Raw genomic sequence first — 17,362 nt, 5'->3', positions numbered from 1 at the left:
GTCGGGGAACTAAGATCCCACGTGCCACATGGCATGCCTGAAAAAAAAAAAAAAAGAGAGAGCAAAAAGAAAAAAAAGAAAATGGAGCAAGAGAGAACTTCTATGGGAAACTGGTATTTAAAGGGAATTAGATGTGTAGTTGTGTTTCTCAAGCATATCCAATAAAAATGACTCATGATCTGTCACCTTTATTTAAACAAAGAAAAAGAATTGTGGCCCCAAGACCCTTTCCCACTCCTTCCCCAAGGGTAGAGGGTTAATGCTTCTATCCTCTACATCTGTGGGTCTCCTCCTGCGCCTGGGGGTGGAAGTGTTTGATGCCCCGACTCCAGCAGCTGAGGCCTGCTTAGTAGGAGGGGAGGACTTGGGCAGGGGGCAGGGTTAGTGCCCAGCTCATGGTCACATCCACTTTCCTGCTGCCCACCTGCCCCGCAGAGAAGGCTCTTTCTGGCCTCTCGCCTTGTTCCCAGTCTTTCTCGTGACACCCCTAGTGGGGGCCCATGGACGGGAGCCTGTGAGTCAGTGTGAACTGCATCTGACACACCACCCCACGCTTGGTCTCCAGCACTTGCACATTTTAGCGGATTTCTTTTTACCCACATGGACAGCAGGCACCCCTTCCTCCATGCTTTGCCCATGTGAGCCAGTCCACATGTACCACCTCTGCTTAGAGGGACCTGACCTTCCCTGGAGTTCGGTTTCTAGTTTGCCTTGCAAACTCAGCTCTCTGATGGGCTCAAGAGAAGTTATGATGTTGCAGTCTGTGGGGCTTTTGTTCCTCCTTAGGCTAGGAGTCATGTTCTTAGTTTTCTACATTCTGAGCAGAAGTGGGAATCCTTGCCTGGACGATTGAAACAACCCTTTGCCCCTTTCAGTCCCACATTATAATGTGTCCCTCACATTATACCCAGAGGGATAACAGTCAAGTTTGGTCATGATTTGCCTTCCCTTAAATCCTCTTGGGGGCTTCCTGGCTGTCTTATGACCAAAGTCCTTCATGAGGCCTACACGTGGCCCTTGCTTGCTTTTTCTACCTCAGTTTGTCCCAATTCCCCATTCGCTCTTGGAACAATAGCCATTGGTTTGTGCTCATCTGTTCCCTCTTCCCCTGCTGCCTCTCTCCCCTTTGCCAAGTTTTTCCTATTTATTCAGATCTCAGGTCCATTTCCCAGGGAGTCCCTGCTTGATGACACCCTACCCCCACCTGTCAAGTGTTCACAGATGACCCTGAACTTGGTGACACATCTCTCCAGTCGTCCGATGATTTAATTAATGTCTGTCTCCCGAGCCAGTCTCTAAACTGCAGGAGGAAAGGGACTGTGCTTATTTATTCGAGTGTCCCTAGGGGCTAACACAGCACCCAGCACCGAGCTCAGTCAATATTTCCTGCTGTTGTGATTAAACTGAGAATTGGTGGAACCAACTCAGGGGCCCTGCTTCCATAAACCTGCTTCTGTTCTGTACACAGCAACCCTCTGCCGGACAATGGAGGGCTGGGGAATAGAGAGGTGGTCATTTTGGGGGAATGACACTTAAAGATACTATATAACCAGCCTCACCCTGAGCTGGACTGGGTGCCCAGGTGCCATCCTGCTGCCACTGGCATTGTTCTAGAAGCCAGATGATCTTGGAAAATAGCCTGGACCACAGTGACTCTCAGACAGGTGCTGACAGGTAAGAACCATGGATAAAAAAATGTTTGTATTGCTGTAAATAGCAAAAGGGAAAGAGGTGAGGACACGCCATGTTTGATTTAAATGAAGTTATTAGGGCTTCCCTGGTGGCGCACTGGTTGAGAGTCCGCCTGCCGATGCAGGGGACACGGGTTTGAGCCCTGGTCCGGGAAGATCCCACATGCCATGGAACAACTAAGCCAGGGTGCCACAACTACTGAGCTCTCATTCCACAACTACTGAAGACCGTGTGCCTAGAGCCCGTGCTCCGCAGCAAGAGAAGTCACCGCAGTGAGAAGCCCGTGCACCGCCACTAAGACCCAACGCAGCCAAAAATATAAATAAATAAATTTTTTAATAAATAAATAAATAAATGAAGTTATTAATAGGAAAAGATTCTGGGCATGTCTATTGTGAAAAGTTCCCACCCAGCTCTTCTATGTTTGCAGCGTTGATACACCCTCTGAGGCTGTTCTTTCTTGTGAGTTAACATGGCTCAACGTGCTTTACTGTATCTGAAGATACACCAGCGGATTTGGAAGCTGAAATTATTTTGATGGTTTGAGGTATTTTATTGAGATATCTGATGATTTTTCAGCTAATGTCAACTAGCGTTTACATGGAGTAGAAAATTGGCCCAAGATTTATTTAGTGTAAATGGAGAGATGTTGGTTGTGTATGAAATGAGAGAAGGCAGGTAATACTGCTGTATACCGATAGGTCTCTAAGAAATTAAAAATACAGGATAGGGCTTCCCTGGTGGCGCAGTGGTTGAGAGTCCGCCTGCCGATGCAGGGGACACGGGTTCGTGCCCCGGTCCGGGAAGATCCCACATGCCACGGAGCGGCTGGGCCCGTGAGCCATGGCCGCTGAGCCTGCGCGTCCGGAGCCTGTGCTCCGCAACGGGAGAGGCCACATCAGTGAGAGGCCCGCATACCACACACAAAAAAAATTTAAAAAAAAATAAGACAGTCCCGACTAATCATTGCTGCCTGTGATGGCAAGTCCTCGGAATGCCCATAGCCCTGGTTCTCCTCTAAGGGGTTCCTCCGACCTGGACTGCCCGTTGTCTCTGTGTGGTCCTGCTGTTGCTCTGGCAGTGACAGACGGGGACCCAGGGCGAGCCTACCATGGACAGCCCTTGGCGTACACAGGGTCAAGCACACCCAACAGGCTGCCTCAGATGTAGGGAGAAAGCGCAACAGTTGGAAACAGAAAAGAATAAAAAGGGAAATACAGAAAATCATCTGAGACGGAGCAATGGCAGAACACTACAGACAGGATTCACAGGGAATGAAGAGGCACCATATACCCAGAGCTGCGTGGATCCTGCGATCTCTAGCAATTCCCAAACCGTGTTTGTCTCTTGGAATCCCGGCTGTTCAATCGGTATCTTGATTTGTTATCTCCCACTGATCTTCGCAATAAACCCCCCTACTTCATGCAACCGATGTCTCTTCCTTATGGCTTAAACTGCTTGACACAGCATTATACACTAAAATGTTACCTTTTAAAGCATGGATATATTTAGGATCACATAATATGGGTTCATGTTTTTGTTATGATTTAAAAATAGTATATAGAGAGTCTTAGTACATAAGATTAAAGTGCACACAGGAGGTATTTTTTAGAATGTATCATTCCTTTCTAACCAAGTGCAAATAATATAAATTTCATTATGGGGGCAGTTTTGGGTTTTGAGTTAGAATTCATGTAATAAATTTGAGCTAAAAATAACCTCAAGCGAGATTACTACAAGCAACTATATGCCAATAAAATGGACAAACTAGAAGAAATGGCCAAATTCTTAGAAATGCACAACCTTCTGAGACTGAACCAGGAAGAAATAGAAAATACGAACAGACCAATCACAAGCACTGAAATTGAAACTGTGATTTAAAGTCTCCCAACAAACAAAAGCCCAGGACCAGATGGCTTCACAGGCGAATTCCATCAAACATTTAGAGAAGAGCTAACACCTATCCTTCTCAAACTCTTCCAAAATATAGCAGAGCGAGGAACACTCCCAAACTCATTCTATGAGGCGACCATCATCCTGATACCAAAACCAGACAAAGATGTCACAAAGAAAGAAAACTACAAGCCAATATCTCTGATGAACATAGATGCAAAAATCCTCAACAAAATACTAGCAAACAGAATCCAACAGCACATTAAAAGGATTATACACCATGACCAAGTGGGGTTTATTCCAGGAATGCAAGGATTCTTCAATATATGCAAAACAATCAATGTGATACACCATATTAACAAAGTGAAGGAGAAAAACCATATGATCATCTCAATAGATGCAGAGAAAGCTTTTGACAACATTCAACACCCATTTATGATAAAAGCTCTCCAGAGAGTAGGCATAGAGGGAACTTACCGCAACAGAATAAAGGCCATATATGACAAACACGGCCAACATCGTCCGCAATGGTGAAAAACTGAAACCATTTCCACTAAGATCAGGAACAAGACAAGGTTGCCCACTCTCACCACTCTTATTCAACATAGTTTTGGAAGTTTTAGCTACAGCAATCAGAGAAGAAAAAGAAATAAAAGGAATCCAAATCAGAAAAGAAGAAGTAAAGCTGTCACTGTTTGCAGATGACATGACACTATACTATAGAGAATCCTAAAGATGCTACCAGAAAACTACTAGAGTTAATCAATGAATTTGGGAAAGTAGCAGGATACAAAGTTAATGCACAGAAATCTCTTGCATTCCTATACACTAATGATGAAGAATCTGAAAGTGAAATTAAGAAAACACTCCCATTTACCATTGCAACAAAAAGAATAAAATATCTAGGAATAAACCTACCTAAGGAGACAAAAGACCTGTATGCAGAAAACTATAAGACACCGATGAAAGAAATTAAAGATGATACAAATAGATGGAGAGATATACCATGTTCTTGGATTGGAAGAATCAACATTGTGAAAATGACTCTACTACCCAAAGCAATCTACAGATTCAATGCAATCCCTATCAAACTACCACTGGCATTTTTCACAGAACTAGAACAAAAAATTTCACAATTTGTATGGAAACACAAAAGACCCCGAATAGGCAAAGCAATCTTGAGAAAGAAAAACGGAGCTGGAGGAATCAGGCTCCCTGACTTCAGACTATACTACAAAGCTACAGTCATCAAGACAGTATGGTACTGGCACAAAAACAGAAAGAGAGATCAATGGAACAGGATAGAAAGCCCAGAGATAAACCCACACACATGAGGTCACCTTATCTTTGATAAAGGAGGCAAGAATATACAGTGGAGAAAAGAGAGCCTCTTTAATAAGTGGTGCTAGGAAAACTGGACAGCTACATGTAAAAGAATGAAATTAGAACACTCCCCAACAGCATACACAAAAATAAACTCAAAATGGATTAAAGACCTAAATGTAAGGCCAGAGACTATCAAACTCTTAGAGGAAAACACAGGTAGAACACTCTATGATGTAAATCACAGCAAGATCCTTTTTGACCCACCTCCTAGAGAAATGGAAATAAAAACAAAAATAAACAAATGGGACCTAATGAAACTCAAAAGCTTTTGCGCAGCAAAGGAAACCATAAACAAGACGAAAAGACAACCCTCAGAATGGGAGAAAATATTTGCAAATGAAGCAACTGACAAAGGATTAATCTCCAAAATTTACAAGCAGCTCATGAAGCTCAATATCAAAAAAACAAACAACCCAATCCAAAAATGGGCAGAAGACCTAAATAGACCTAAATTTCTCCAAAGAAGATACACAGATTGCCAACAAACACATGAAAGGATGCTCAACATCACTAATCATTAGTGAAATGCAAATCAAAACTACAATGAGGTATCACCTCACACTGGTCAGAATGGCCATCATTAAAAAATCTAGAAACAATAAATGCTGGAGAGGGTGCGGAGAAAAGGAAACACTCTTGTACTGTTGGTGGGAATGTAAATTGATACAGCCACTATGGAGAACAGTATGGAGGTTCCTCAAAAAAACTAAAAATAGAACTACCATACGACCCAGCAATCCCACTACTGGGCATCTACCCTGAGAAAACCATAATTCAAAAAGAGTCATGTACCACAATGTTCATTGCAGCTCTATTTACAATAGCCAGGACATGGAAGCAACCTAAGTGTCCATCGACAGATGAATGGATAAAGAAGATGTGGCACATATGTACAATGGAACATTACTCAGCCATAAAAGGAAACGAAATTGAGTTATTTGTAGTGAGGTGGATGGACCTAGAGTCTGTCATACAGAGTGAAGTAAGTCAGAAAGAGAAAAACAAATACCATATGTGAACACATATATATGGAATCTAAAAAACAAAACAAAAAAAATTGTCATGAAGACCATTACTGTCAGCTTTTATACAGTATATGCTTTAAAATGGACGTAGGGTAACTACAGTTACCTCATTCAGTTCTTACACCCCTGTGAGACTGACATTTTCCCCCTACTCCACAGATGAGCTTAGCAAGCTTCGGTAACTTGCCTCAGGTTACCTAGTAAATAAGTCACCGAACGGGGACTGGAACCAGGTGTGCCTGTGACTGCCAAAGCCCTGTGTAAGTGTGAACCCCAGTGCTACACAGTGAAACAAAGAGTCTTGTGATTAGTTCTTAATAAACTGTTCTGATTATACCAGTAAGACCACCTCACTGCAGAAAAAACAGAAGCCAAAAGAACAGCTGTTAATGTCTTTAGGCAAAACTTAGTAAGTTAAGTTCCCTACATACGAACGAGTTCCATTCTGACAGTGCGTCCGTAAGTCCAATTTGGTCATAAGTCCAACAACGTACCACCAGAGCAACACTTTTTTAAGAAGAACTTTTAAAAATCACCTGAAAGGGCTTCCCTGGTGGCGCAGTGGTTGAGAGTCTGCCTGCCGATGCAGGGGACACGGGTTCGTGCCCTGGTCCGGGAAGATCCCACATGCCGCGGAGCGGCTGGGCCCGTGAGCCATGGCCGCTGAGCCTGCGCGTCTGGAGCCTGTGCTCGGCAACGGGAGAGGCCACAGTAGTGAGAGGCCCGCGTACCGTAAAAAAAAAAAAATCACCTGAAAATTTAAAAATTTCATTAAATATGTAGTTTCAGCATACCTCTAAATAGGAATTACAATTCACGTTACTAGCAAAAATATGGATGATACATAAAGAGTTAACCGTGCATTTCTCCCCAAAATATTAGGGCATGGTACCATTATGAAGTCTTCAAAAGGAAAATTTTCTCACATACTGAATTCTATATTCCATATTTTTCTATTAGCTCTTTTGCTTTAGAAATACAGGCACTCATGGCATCTGCCTTTGATAATCCTAGAAAGATACAAACAGATTGACTCACTGACCGATGTTATTGGGAAATTAAGAAGGTTTGTTTCACTTATTTAAAAATTAACCACCTTGGTGAGGTTCCAAGCTTCCCACTTAGCCTTGCCTTTTAGATTTAACAGTCCTGGACACTCTGCCAAAAGGAGGACAGATATATTTTCAGGGTTACTTTTTACTCTATGCTTCTAGAAATACTGTTCAGTGAAACGTATTGTTATTTTTTTAATGACAACCCAGTACCAGTATCTACATCTCCAATTACAGATTGTTTGTAGAGCCCATAGGGTTCTTTTAGTTCCTCACCATCTGGCCTGGTTTTCAGCTTCCTCATGTCTTTGGCCGCCTTTTCAAAATCAGCCTAAAGCAAAAAGGCACAAAGTGTGCATTTGCTAACTTTCGGCAGGTCCATTTGCTTTGGGGAAACGTAAAGAGGAGGAGGGAGCTTTCAAACAGAAATGAACTATTACTGCTCTGGTTCCACCAGAATTATCCTAACCTATTTTAATTTGTGGACACTTCCCCTGGTCCTTACCTGCTACATAGACAATGTACCCACGTATTAGATACGGAGAACTAAATAAAATTCTTAACACATTACTGACCACAGACGTATTAACACATCTTTCGTTACCCGAATATTATTGACCAGAGACATTTCAATATTCATTTACATAACAAATCGCTGGCCACAGGCGTCAGTTTCTGCAAAAATCTCCTGGTCAGCAATGAGTTAATATTTAAAATGTTTAATTTATCTATGTTTAAAAACTGAAGAAGACATGAATAAATGGAAAGATATTCCATGTGCATGGATAGGAAGAATTAATAGTAGTAAAATGTTCATCCTACCCAAAGTCATCTATCAATACAAATTCAACTCAATCCCTATCAAAATTCCAATGGCATTTTTCACAGAAATAGAAAAAGCAATCCTAAAATGTGTATGGAGCCATAAAAGCCTAAGCAATCTTGAGAAAGAAGAACAAAGTTGGAGGCATCATAATTCCTGATTTCAAACAATATTACAAGCTATAGTATGGTATGGTACTATGGTATTGGCATAAAAACAGACACATAGATCAATGAAACAGAATCAAGAGCCCAGAAATAAACCCTTTGTAATTTATGACAAAGGAGCCAAGAATATACAATGGGGAAAGGACAGTGTCTTCAATTAACGGTGCTGAGAAAACTGAAGAGAACATGCAAAAAAAATGAAACTGGACCCCACCTTACACCATATACAAAAATCAACTCAAAACGAATTAAAAATTTGAACGTAAGGCTTAAAACTGTAAAACAACTAGAAAAAGACAGAGAATAAGCTCCTTGACATCAATCTTAATGATTTATTTTGGATTTGACACCGAGAGTAAAACTAGCTAAAGCAAAAATAAACAAAAGGGACTACATAGAACAAAAAAAGCTTCTGCACAGCAAAGGAAACCATAAACAAAATGAAAAGGCTGAGTGGGACAAAATATTTGCAAATCATATGTCTAAGGGGCCTTTGAATATATATATTCAAAATATATAAAGAACTCATATGACTCAAAAGCAAAAAAAAAAAAAAAAAAAAAGCAAAAGAAAACAATTTGATTTAAAAATAGCCAGGAGCTTTTTCCACAGAAGACATACAGGTGGCCACATCATTAACCAACAGGGAAATGTAAATCAAAACAACAGTGAGATATCACGTCATACCCGTCAGAATGGCTATCATCTAAGAGACAAGAAATAACAAACGTTGAGGAGGGTGTGGAGAAAAGGAAACCCTATACGCTGTTGGTGGGACTGTAAATTGGTGCAGGCACTGTGGAAAACAGTATGAAGTTCCCTCAAAAAATTTAAAAAATAACTACCATACGATCCAGCAATCCCACTTCTGGGTATTTATCCAAAGGAAATGAAATCACTATCTCAAAGGGATATCTGCACCCACTGTGTACACTGCAGCTGTATTTACAATAGCCAAGACGTGGAAGCAACCTAAGTATCCATTGATGGATGAATGGATAAAGAACATTTTATATATATATATATATATATATGTATATATATGTATATATATACGTATATATATGTGTATATATATATATAATATTCCATTATATAGATATAACAGAATATTAATCAACCATGAAAAAGAAGGAGCTATTGGGCTTCCCTGGTGGTGCAGTGGTTGGGAGTCCGCCTGCCGATGCAGGGGACGCGGGTTCGTGCCCTGGTCCGGGAAGATCCCACATGCCGCGGAGCGGCTGGGCCCGTGAGCCATGGCCACTGAGCCTGTGCTCCGCAACGGGAGAGGCCACAACAGTGAGAGGCCCACGTACCACACACACAAAAAAAGAAGGAGCTATCGAAATTTGCAACAATATGTATGGACTAGGAGGACATTATGCTAAGTGAAATAAGTCAGACGCAGAAAGATAAATACTGTATGATCTCACTTATACGTGGAATCTAAAAATAAAAAGAAATTAATAGAAACAGAGCAAATTGGTAGTTGCCAGAGGTGGGGGGAAGAATGGTTGAAGATGGTGAAAAGGTAAAAGAAAAACATGCAAAAAAATTATATCTGAGAAATTCCAACGCGAAGTTTTTCTCGTAAGTTAGAAGTATATAAATACAAGTTTCTATTCATTTTTTAGATGGCATTACCTTCACTTTCTTGATCACCCTCATGAGCACGTCCTCCTCTTCTTCCAAAATCTACACTTTGCTGTATGCAATAGCTTTGCTGCCAATGAATATCTTTGTCCGGGGCATTCATCTCCCAGCGCCTCTCTGCCCACATGCTTCAACAGCAGTTTTATTTATACCTATTGAGTGGGCTAGCTAGTTTCTGAGGGCAGTACTTCCGATTGCGCTGAGTTGCCTGTATAGATTCCTTTAAAAATTGAGACCAAAACGTCTAAGACTTATTTCAATTGATTTCCAGAAAAGAGAAGTTGTTCAGTCAACTTAGCTGATTAGTAAAAAGAAGCTGACTTCCCGGAAATTCTGTATATAAATATACTGAATAATAAACCTGTCCTCCCCGTTCATGACTTACCTCTGAAAACCCTGACCTGCCTAGTTCCCAAGGCGCTAGGACTGGCCCAGCGTTCTCAGCCCGGGGCTCGGCCAGCAGCCATCCCCTTCCCCTGTACTGTTCCACATAGGGATAAGGTGCTCCTAGCAGATTTATTCCTTTCTCCTTTTAACCTCTTAGTTTATATACAAAGGCTTTGCTGATTACTTTGAACAATGGAATTGTTCCATTCTTTTTTTCTCCGTTTTTCCCATTCTTTTCTTTTTTCCATTCTTGTGTTATTTGTTTGAAGTCAGGAGTAAGCGGGAATTGTCAGCAGCCTGGGTATGAAACAAGAGAGGTTCAAAGAAGCATTCTACCCCTACCCACTACTTTCCTTCTCTGAAGCCAGAGCCCCCTTTTGATCCAAAGACCTGGTAGAGAAAGTGGAGAGACCACTGTGACATCAGAATCCCTGTGATCTCAGCAGAGTTGCTGGGTAAAACTTCCATCAAGCTCCAAAGACAGGATAGTAGCACAACTAGAATAGTTGTATTGCGATGAACAAAAATCACTTGTAAGCCAGAGACCAGTGTCTCTACCCTAAATATCCTTGAAAATAGCCCAGCCACCTAATCAATCTTTATGGGGATCTGAGAAGTGTGGGTACATGTGACTAGGATGAAGCACAGACCCCCTGCCTCATCTGAGTTTTTTTCTAGGAAATTGTCAGCTGCTTTATAGATAATATCATGGTTAAGAACACAAGCCCTGGACCTAGACTGCCTTGGTTTGACTCTCAGCTTCAGCACTTAAGAGCTGGGTGGGTGGTGGTCTTGGGCAGGTTACTTTACCTCTGTGTGTCTGTTTCTTCATCTGAAATATGGGACAATATGCTACAATACCACCACCCACCCACTTGTAAAACTTATTTATGAGGATATAAGTTGACAACAACACACGCAAAATATTTTAAATAGTGCCTGGCACATAATGAGTGTTCAATAAAGTACAGCTGCTACAATTTTTATTATAAGGCTTTTTGAAAAAAAAAGTTCTAGAATAAAATGCAAAAAGTACTTGCAATGAAACAAGATGTGAAAAGTGCTTTTTATGATTTAACAAAGGATACAGCATTGTTAGTATACACTCAGCTTTTAGAAAACAATGAATAGAAAATATATACTAAAACGTGTCAATACTAATTGCCTCTGATTATTGGTAAGTTTCCTGTTTGTTTGTTTACTGTCTGTACTCTCTAAATTTCCTATAATGTGCACATATCGTGTCTATAACAAGGACAAAATTAAAATGCTACATTACTGCCCTCAGCTTCCTAAGGGCAGAGCAGGGCTAGGCTGTCCAGAGGCATAGGGATCCTCCCCTGCAGGGTTGGCAGGCATCTCAGGTGTTGTTTGCTGTCAAGTCTCATGCCATTTTCCAATGACAGCAACTCAGTTCCTATTGGCAAGCTAAGACTCGATTAGAATTCTAAGGCTTCTTAAAAACCATGCTAAGTCCCTGCCTTCCAGGAAGGAGTTTCTGGAAAATTGTGCTTCACGTTTTGAGGGTAGGGAACCATTTGGTGATCCCATGAATGTCTCGGACCCGCTCCACACAAGAATGCAGCCCCTGACAGTTTCCCAGGCAATTTCAGGGGTCCCCTCCCTCCTCCCTCCCCAGGTAGAGAGAAGCCCATTCCAGAGCAGGGCCCAGGACCGCTCTTCCTCTCCAGCATGCCCTTCCCTAGCGTCCCGACTTGATACACTCCTGCTGTACGTGGTAGTTCCAATGTACAGCTCCCCCAGTCCAACCATGACGAGCTGCCGGGGGAAAAACATCGGCCTTGCATCGGGAACCTGGATTTGAATCTAGCTTTGAGACACACTGCCACGGGACTCTGCACAAACAATGAAGTTCCTCTGAGATTCAGCTTCGGCCAAAAAAAAGGATAACATCAACCTCAGCAGGGAAGTGTGAGGATTAAACAAGATTAATAACGTAGATAGTCTTGATTTCATTCTGTTAACTCTGCCCACCCAGAGCTCATCACTTGTATCGTACTATTCGCCACGCATCGAACACCCCTGATGGGCCAGGCCTTGGCGGAGCACACAGGGGTGAGCAAGGCAGCCGGCTCTCACAGATCTAGGCATCTAGCGGGAGATGAGCAGGTCACAGTGACCTGGGATACCTGCTCTAACGGAGGAGCAGTGGGTGCTCTGGGACCACAGAGGAAGGAGCAGCAGCGGGTGTGGAAGAAGCTTCGCAGAGGAGATGGTGCTTAGCTGAGCCTGGGGGGTCAGCGCCTGGGGGATGGACAGAGGCAGGGAAGGGTTGCAGGCAGCCCCGGACGGCATTTATTAGGACCCGGCACGAAGTCTGCTGGAAACGTATTTATTTGTTCCCCCACGCAACCATGCTAGAGGACAGGCACAAACATTCATCTTGGTAGCAAGAGCCTCGGCAGGTGGTAGGAACCCATCTGAGCCCTGCGCCTCCTTGTTGAAGGAATGCATGATGCGTGAGTGGCTATTAGGAGGGCCTGAGAGTTACCATAGGTGAGCCACAGCTTTAGACGTACAGCTGCTTACATTCGATTCCAAGCATTCTGGGCCAAAGGGAAAGTTTCATGTTCCCGCGCTGCTGTAGAGCTGGGCTCAGTGCTTTTGGTGAGCAATTTCAGCCTCCGCTGAGCTGACTCTCCTGGAGCTGGGTCCTCAGCATCCCGGCTGAATGTGCGTGCACTTCATTTCCCCCGCATCTGTACTCGAGGCTCTTCAAAACAACTGCCTGAAGGCCTCTCCTCAGACCTTCTGTTCATGTTTTCAGGTTTCACAAGGCCCCCGACCCCGCCCCTAATGTAGCAGTGACCCCCGTGTCACCACCGACACTCACATCGGGTGCATCCCGCCATGCACCCAATGCAGACATTTAAAACATTTTAAAGAATATTTAGTTTTGACAAAACGCTCATAATACAAAAAAAAGAGCAAAACTATATAAATAGCAAAATCGGTATGTGTATAAACACGCACATATATATGCATATGCGCACATAGACAGTTAACGTGGTTATCACTTGGGTGAAGGAATACCTGATGGTTTTACCTTATATTTGTGCTTTCCCGCAAATTTCCACACTGAACATTCTTTTCCCAAAGATCATAAAAACAGTATTTTTAGATCGTGGTTTTCCAGACTGCACTTGCCTGGGAGAGCCCCTGGACACACCAAGGAACAAGGGGCGCGGGTGAGACCGCAGGCGCCCACACCTTCTTCTCCAGGATGGGAAGAGCCGGAGGATCAGGGCCCGCTGGGTCTTCCCGGAGCAACTCGGCGCCCGCCCTCCCCCTCGGCCCATGCCTATTTTGCGTCTAACCAATCCCCGGGGCTCACAAGAGTTGCCATAGGGAGCTAGGTTCGCCGTCAACAGCTGGCACCGCCGCTGGCTACCGGCAACCACGGGGCGGTCGCAATGGGGTGGGCGTGTCTCGGGGTCCCCGCAGACGGCTTGCGGGGGCGAGAACCCTGGGCTGCCCGAAGCGCCGTGCCATCCGGGGGGTATCACGCCGGCCCCACGCCCTACTCGAGCGCTTCCCTGCAGGAAGCACGCCTCTCCCCACCCCCCGCGGCCGGCGCACCCCCAGCTCACCTGCGGGGACACGGTTGCGCGACGCCCGAACGCTGCGCCACCCCAGGCGCTGGGCTCCCCGACGCTGCGCCCCGCCGCTCCTTAAAGGGCAGCGCGCCTCCGCCCGCCGGTTCCCATTGGCCGTGCTCTCGGGCCCGGCCGTCTCCCATTGGTCGCTGCCCTTGGAGGGCGGGGCTGGGCGGTGAGCGGCGCCCGCCCTGCCCGCGGCGCCTGGCTGGGCAAAGCTAAGGGACAGGAATTCAAATGAGTTCTACTCCGCCTCTGACTCACTGCCCTATTCTTTCTCAAGGGGTTGTTTGCAGGAAATCCAGAGAGGTCTGTCTCCCCGGGGCACGGACCTCACTTGGGATTTCTTTTGATATGTATCTCTGTCCTCTGCATGATTCCTAAAAACCTGGAAGGCAGGCAGGTGTTTCTTCAGACCTCTCTGGTCTCCCCACCGGTCTCTACGCACAGCCCGTCAGGAATGAAAAAGGCTGGTGGTAGTTTGTCTCCTTTCTCCTCGTTAGGCCACTTAGATTCTGAATACGCGCTGCAAACACCCCGAATTAGGGTAAAAGCACAGGACTCTTCAAGTTGACCCCATTCTCCAGGGGAACAAACCCAGTGTCACTCCCAGTCTGCAGACACAGAATGGGGTTTTGATTCACATTTGATTAAATTTTCAAAGAACTGGAACTGCATTTTCTGGTCTTCCGAGGAGTTCACTTCGGACTCTATATTTACACAGAAGCCTTAGTGGGGCAAAGTGACTGGAAGAAACGGCAAACTTAGTCTTAAGAAAGTTACTGATTTGAAATGTCTAACAATGCAACAACGTATAGCAATTCGAGGCCCCGAAACACCGTAGCTTGTTTTTGCATAAAATTACATTTAAAAATTATTTGCTATTTTTTCATGTAAATCCCTTGATTTTTTATTTTCTCCTCGAAAATATTTTCATGGTGAAATCAATGAGTTTCCAAATAAAGAACAAAAACAAATTTTAGAAAAATATACTGGGGGGAATTCCCTGGCAGTCCAGTGGTTAGGACTCTGCACTTTCACTGCTGAGGGCCCCATTCGATCCCTGGTGATCCCTGGTTGGGGAACTAAGATCCCACAAGCCTTGTGGCGTGGCCAAAAAAAAAAGAAAAGAAAGAAAAGAAGAGAAAGAAAAATGTACTGGGCAGGATTTTTTTTTTCTTTCTAATTTCCCGACTATGAGAAACACAAAGGCGCAAAGGAAACAGCAGCTTAAGAACAGCGAGCGCTCTTGTCTGCTGGGGAGAGCCCTGTTTATCAGTGTGTCAGCAGGGAAATACTGCAGTGAGGTCCAATATCGGTGTGCATTTGCAGCCGAGATAATTTGGCATTATAGTCATTATAAGAAATCGGAAGAAGAGGAGAGAAAAGATATACTGTGCTCCATTTTATCCTCTAAGTCTAGAAGGTTCTTTTAAGAACTCTTTTCAAAACATGTTCTTCTCTTGAGTTACCATCCTCCGACTGGATGCCAGAGCCATTGATGGCCTGTCTCAAGGAGCAAAAAGAAAGAGACAATGGAAACACTGGTGTCCTCTATTCAGCGATAATAACATACTAGGTATAGTGAAAACTCAGCTTTGTGGAACCCTTAGGGAGTCAGTCAAGTTGGACAATCAAGTTCTTTTTTTTGTTTGTTTACTATGTAATTAAATATTGATTATAAACCAGTATGCATACATACATAAGTAAAATTTTAAAAATAAAGGGCACATGTATGAACATACCGCCAGTTTAAGAAACAGAACATTCCCTTTACCTTTGTGACTCTCCTCTTTCCAATCCATCCTATCTGCCTTATTCATTCATTCAAATAGTTACTGAGTGCCACCATGAGCCAGGCACCATTCTAGGTTTCTGAGAATCATCAGTCAGCAAAACAAACAAGGATCCCTATCCCTGTGTCACATCCTGGTAGGGGATGACAGATAATAAACACATATAATAAGCAAATTATATAGTCTATTAAAAGATGTTAGGTGATAGGTATTATTTTTAAAAAGAGCAGAGCAAAGGGATGGAGGATCTTTTGTATGTGGAGTGAGGAGATGACTTGCAACTGTAAATACGGTGATCAGGGTATGCCTCTTGGGAAGATGACATTTGAGTAAAAACTGAAGGAGATGAGGGAGCGGACCTGGAAGATCCCTGGGGAAGTGTTTCCCTTGCAAAAGCAGCGTCCAGTACAAAGTCCCTAAGGAATGAGCTTCCTGGCAGATGTGAGGAACAGCGAGGGGCCGGTGTGGCCAGAGCAGAGGAGCAAGAGAGGAGGTGAGAGCGAAAGAGACGGAGACCAGATCATATGAGACCTTGCACAAAGGCATCTGGCTTCAAGCGGGAGTGAAACAGAACCACTGAATTGTTTTGAGTGAGGACTGACATGGTCTGACTTACTTTTTTAAAGGATCACTCCTGTTGCTATGACTACAAAGAACACGGTTGGAAGCAAGATTCTTACTGTAATAATAATCCAGGGGAGAACTTATGGGGGTCTCCAACTCAGGTCGTAGCAGCAGAGGTAGTGAGAAGTCGTTCAGATTCTGGATGTATTTTGAAGGTAGAGTCAACAGGAGTCCCTGAGAGATTCTACGTGCAATGTGAGAAAGAGAGGCGTCAGGATAACTCCAAGATGCTTGCCCTGAGTAACCGGAAGGACCATAGGTGGAGTAGGCTTGGTGGGGTGGCAAAGATCAGAAGTGGAGTTTTGGACATGCTGCGTTTGAGATATCAGACATCCAAGTGGAGACGCCGAATAGGCAGGTAGATATTCAAGTCTCGACTGGGCTGGGTATATAAATCTGGGACTCATGGTCATAGAGATGGTGTTTAGAACCTGGAGACAGGATGGCCCTAGAAAAGAAATGTGTATAGAGGAGAAAAGGAGAGAGAACTGAGGAGTGAGCCATGGGAAATCCCAACACCAAATGTTTGGGGAGAAGAGGAAGAAGGAGCAAAGGAGGCAGAGAAGTGATCACTCAAGTAAGAGAAAAACCAAGAGAATGCGGTGTTGAGAAAGCTTAAGGAGTGAGAAAGTGTGTTAGGCTAGATGAGGACTGAGAATTAACAATGGGATTTAGGTCATTGTCAAGATCACTGATGACCTAAAGGGACGTTGTGATGCAGTCATCGTGGGAGGGGGGCAAGCCTGATTAGAGTGGGTTTAGGAGCAAACATGAGGGGCAACATAGAATAGTTAGAATCGTTTTTTGGCCTCTGCATTTGTTTATCCCTCCACCTACACCACACTGTCTTCTTTTTGGGGGTGTGGGGGTGTGTTGTGTCTTTGTTTCTGCCACACGGGCTTTCTCTAGTTGTGGCGAGTGGGTGCTACTCTTCGTTGCGGTGCACGGACTTCTCATTGCGGTGGCTTCTCTTGTTGCGGAGCATAGGCTCTAGGTGAGCGGGCTTCAGTAGTTGTGGTGCACGTGGGATCTTCCCAGACCAGGGACTGAACCTGGTGTCCCCCTGAATTGGCAGGCGGATTCCTTTTTTTTTTTTTTTAACACCTTTATTGGAGTATAATTGCTTTACAATGCTGTGTTAGTTTCTGCTGTATAACAAAGTGAATCAGCTATACATATACATATATCCTCATATCCCCTCCCTCTTGCGTCTCCCTCCCACCCTCCCTATCTCACTCCTCTAGGTG

General features: G+C 44.0%; 1 protein-coding gene across 1 annotated transcript; it reads right to left on the bottom strand.

Moving 5' to 3' along the window:
• Window positions 1-6,932: 6,932 nt before the first annotated feature.
• Window positions 6,933-9,706, bottom strand: ACBD7 (acyl-CoA binding domain containing 7). The gene is made up of 4 exons (XM_030832302.2): window positions 9,683-9,706; window positions 7,262-7,379; window positions 7,094-7,154; window positions 6,933-7,008 (listed from the first exon to the last, which is right to left on the bottom strand). The coding sequence occupies exons 1-4, from the start codon at window positions 9,704-9,706 to the stop codon at window positions 6,933-6,935; spliced, it is 279 nt and encodes a 92-aa protein (XP_030688162.2).
• Window positions 9,707-17,362: the final 7,656 nt, after the last annotated feature.

This window comes from Globicephala melas, chromosome 2 (assembly GCF_963455315.2).
Source record: "Globicephala melas chromosome 2, mGloMel1.2, whole genome shotgun sequence".
Taxonomy (NCBI): Eukaryota; Metazoa; Chordata; class Mammalia; order Artiodactyla; family Delphinidae; genus Globicephala; species Globicephala melas.
Note: the sequence above shows the minus strand (reverse complement) of the source record. Positions and strands in the feature narration are given on the sequence as shown.

Bases quoted from the DNA above. Each gene is read 5' to 3' on its own strand.
- ACBD7 (XM_030832302.2), bottom strand. From the start codon at position 9,706: ATGAGGGTGATCAAGAAAGTGAAG. The intron at 7,380-9,682 runs GTAATGCCATCT...TTTTTGCTTTAG, and splicing joins GGGTGATCAAGAAAGTGAAG to GCTGATTTTGAAAAGGCGGC. The intron at 7,155-7,261 runs GTACTGGGTTGT...TCCTTTTGGCAG, and splicing joins AATTGGAGATGTAGATACTG to AGTGTCCAGGACTGTTAAAT.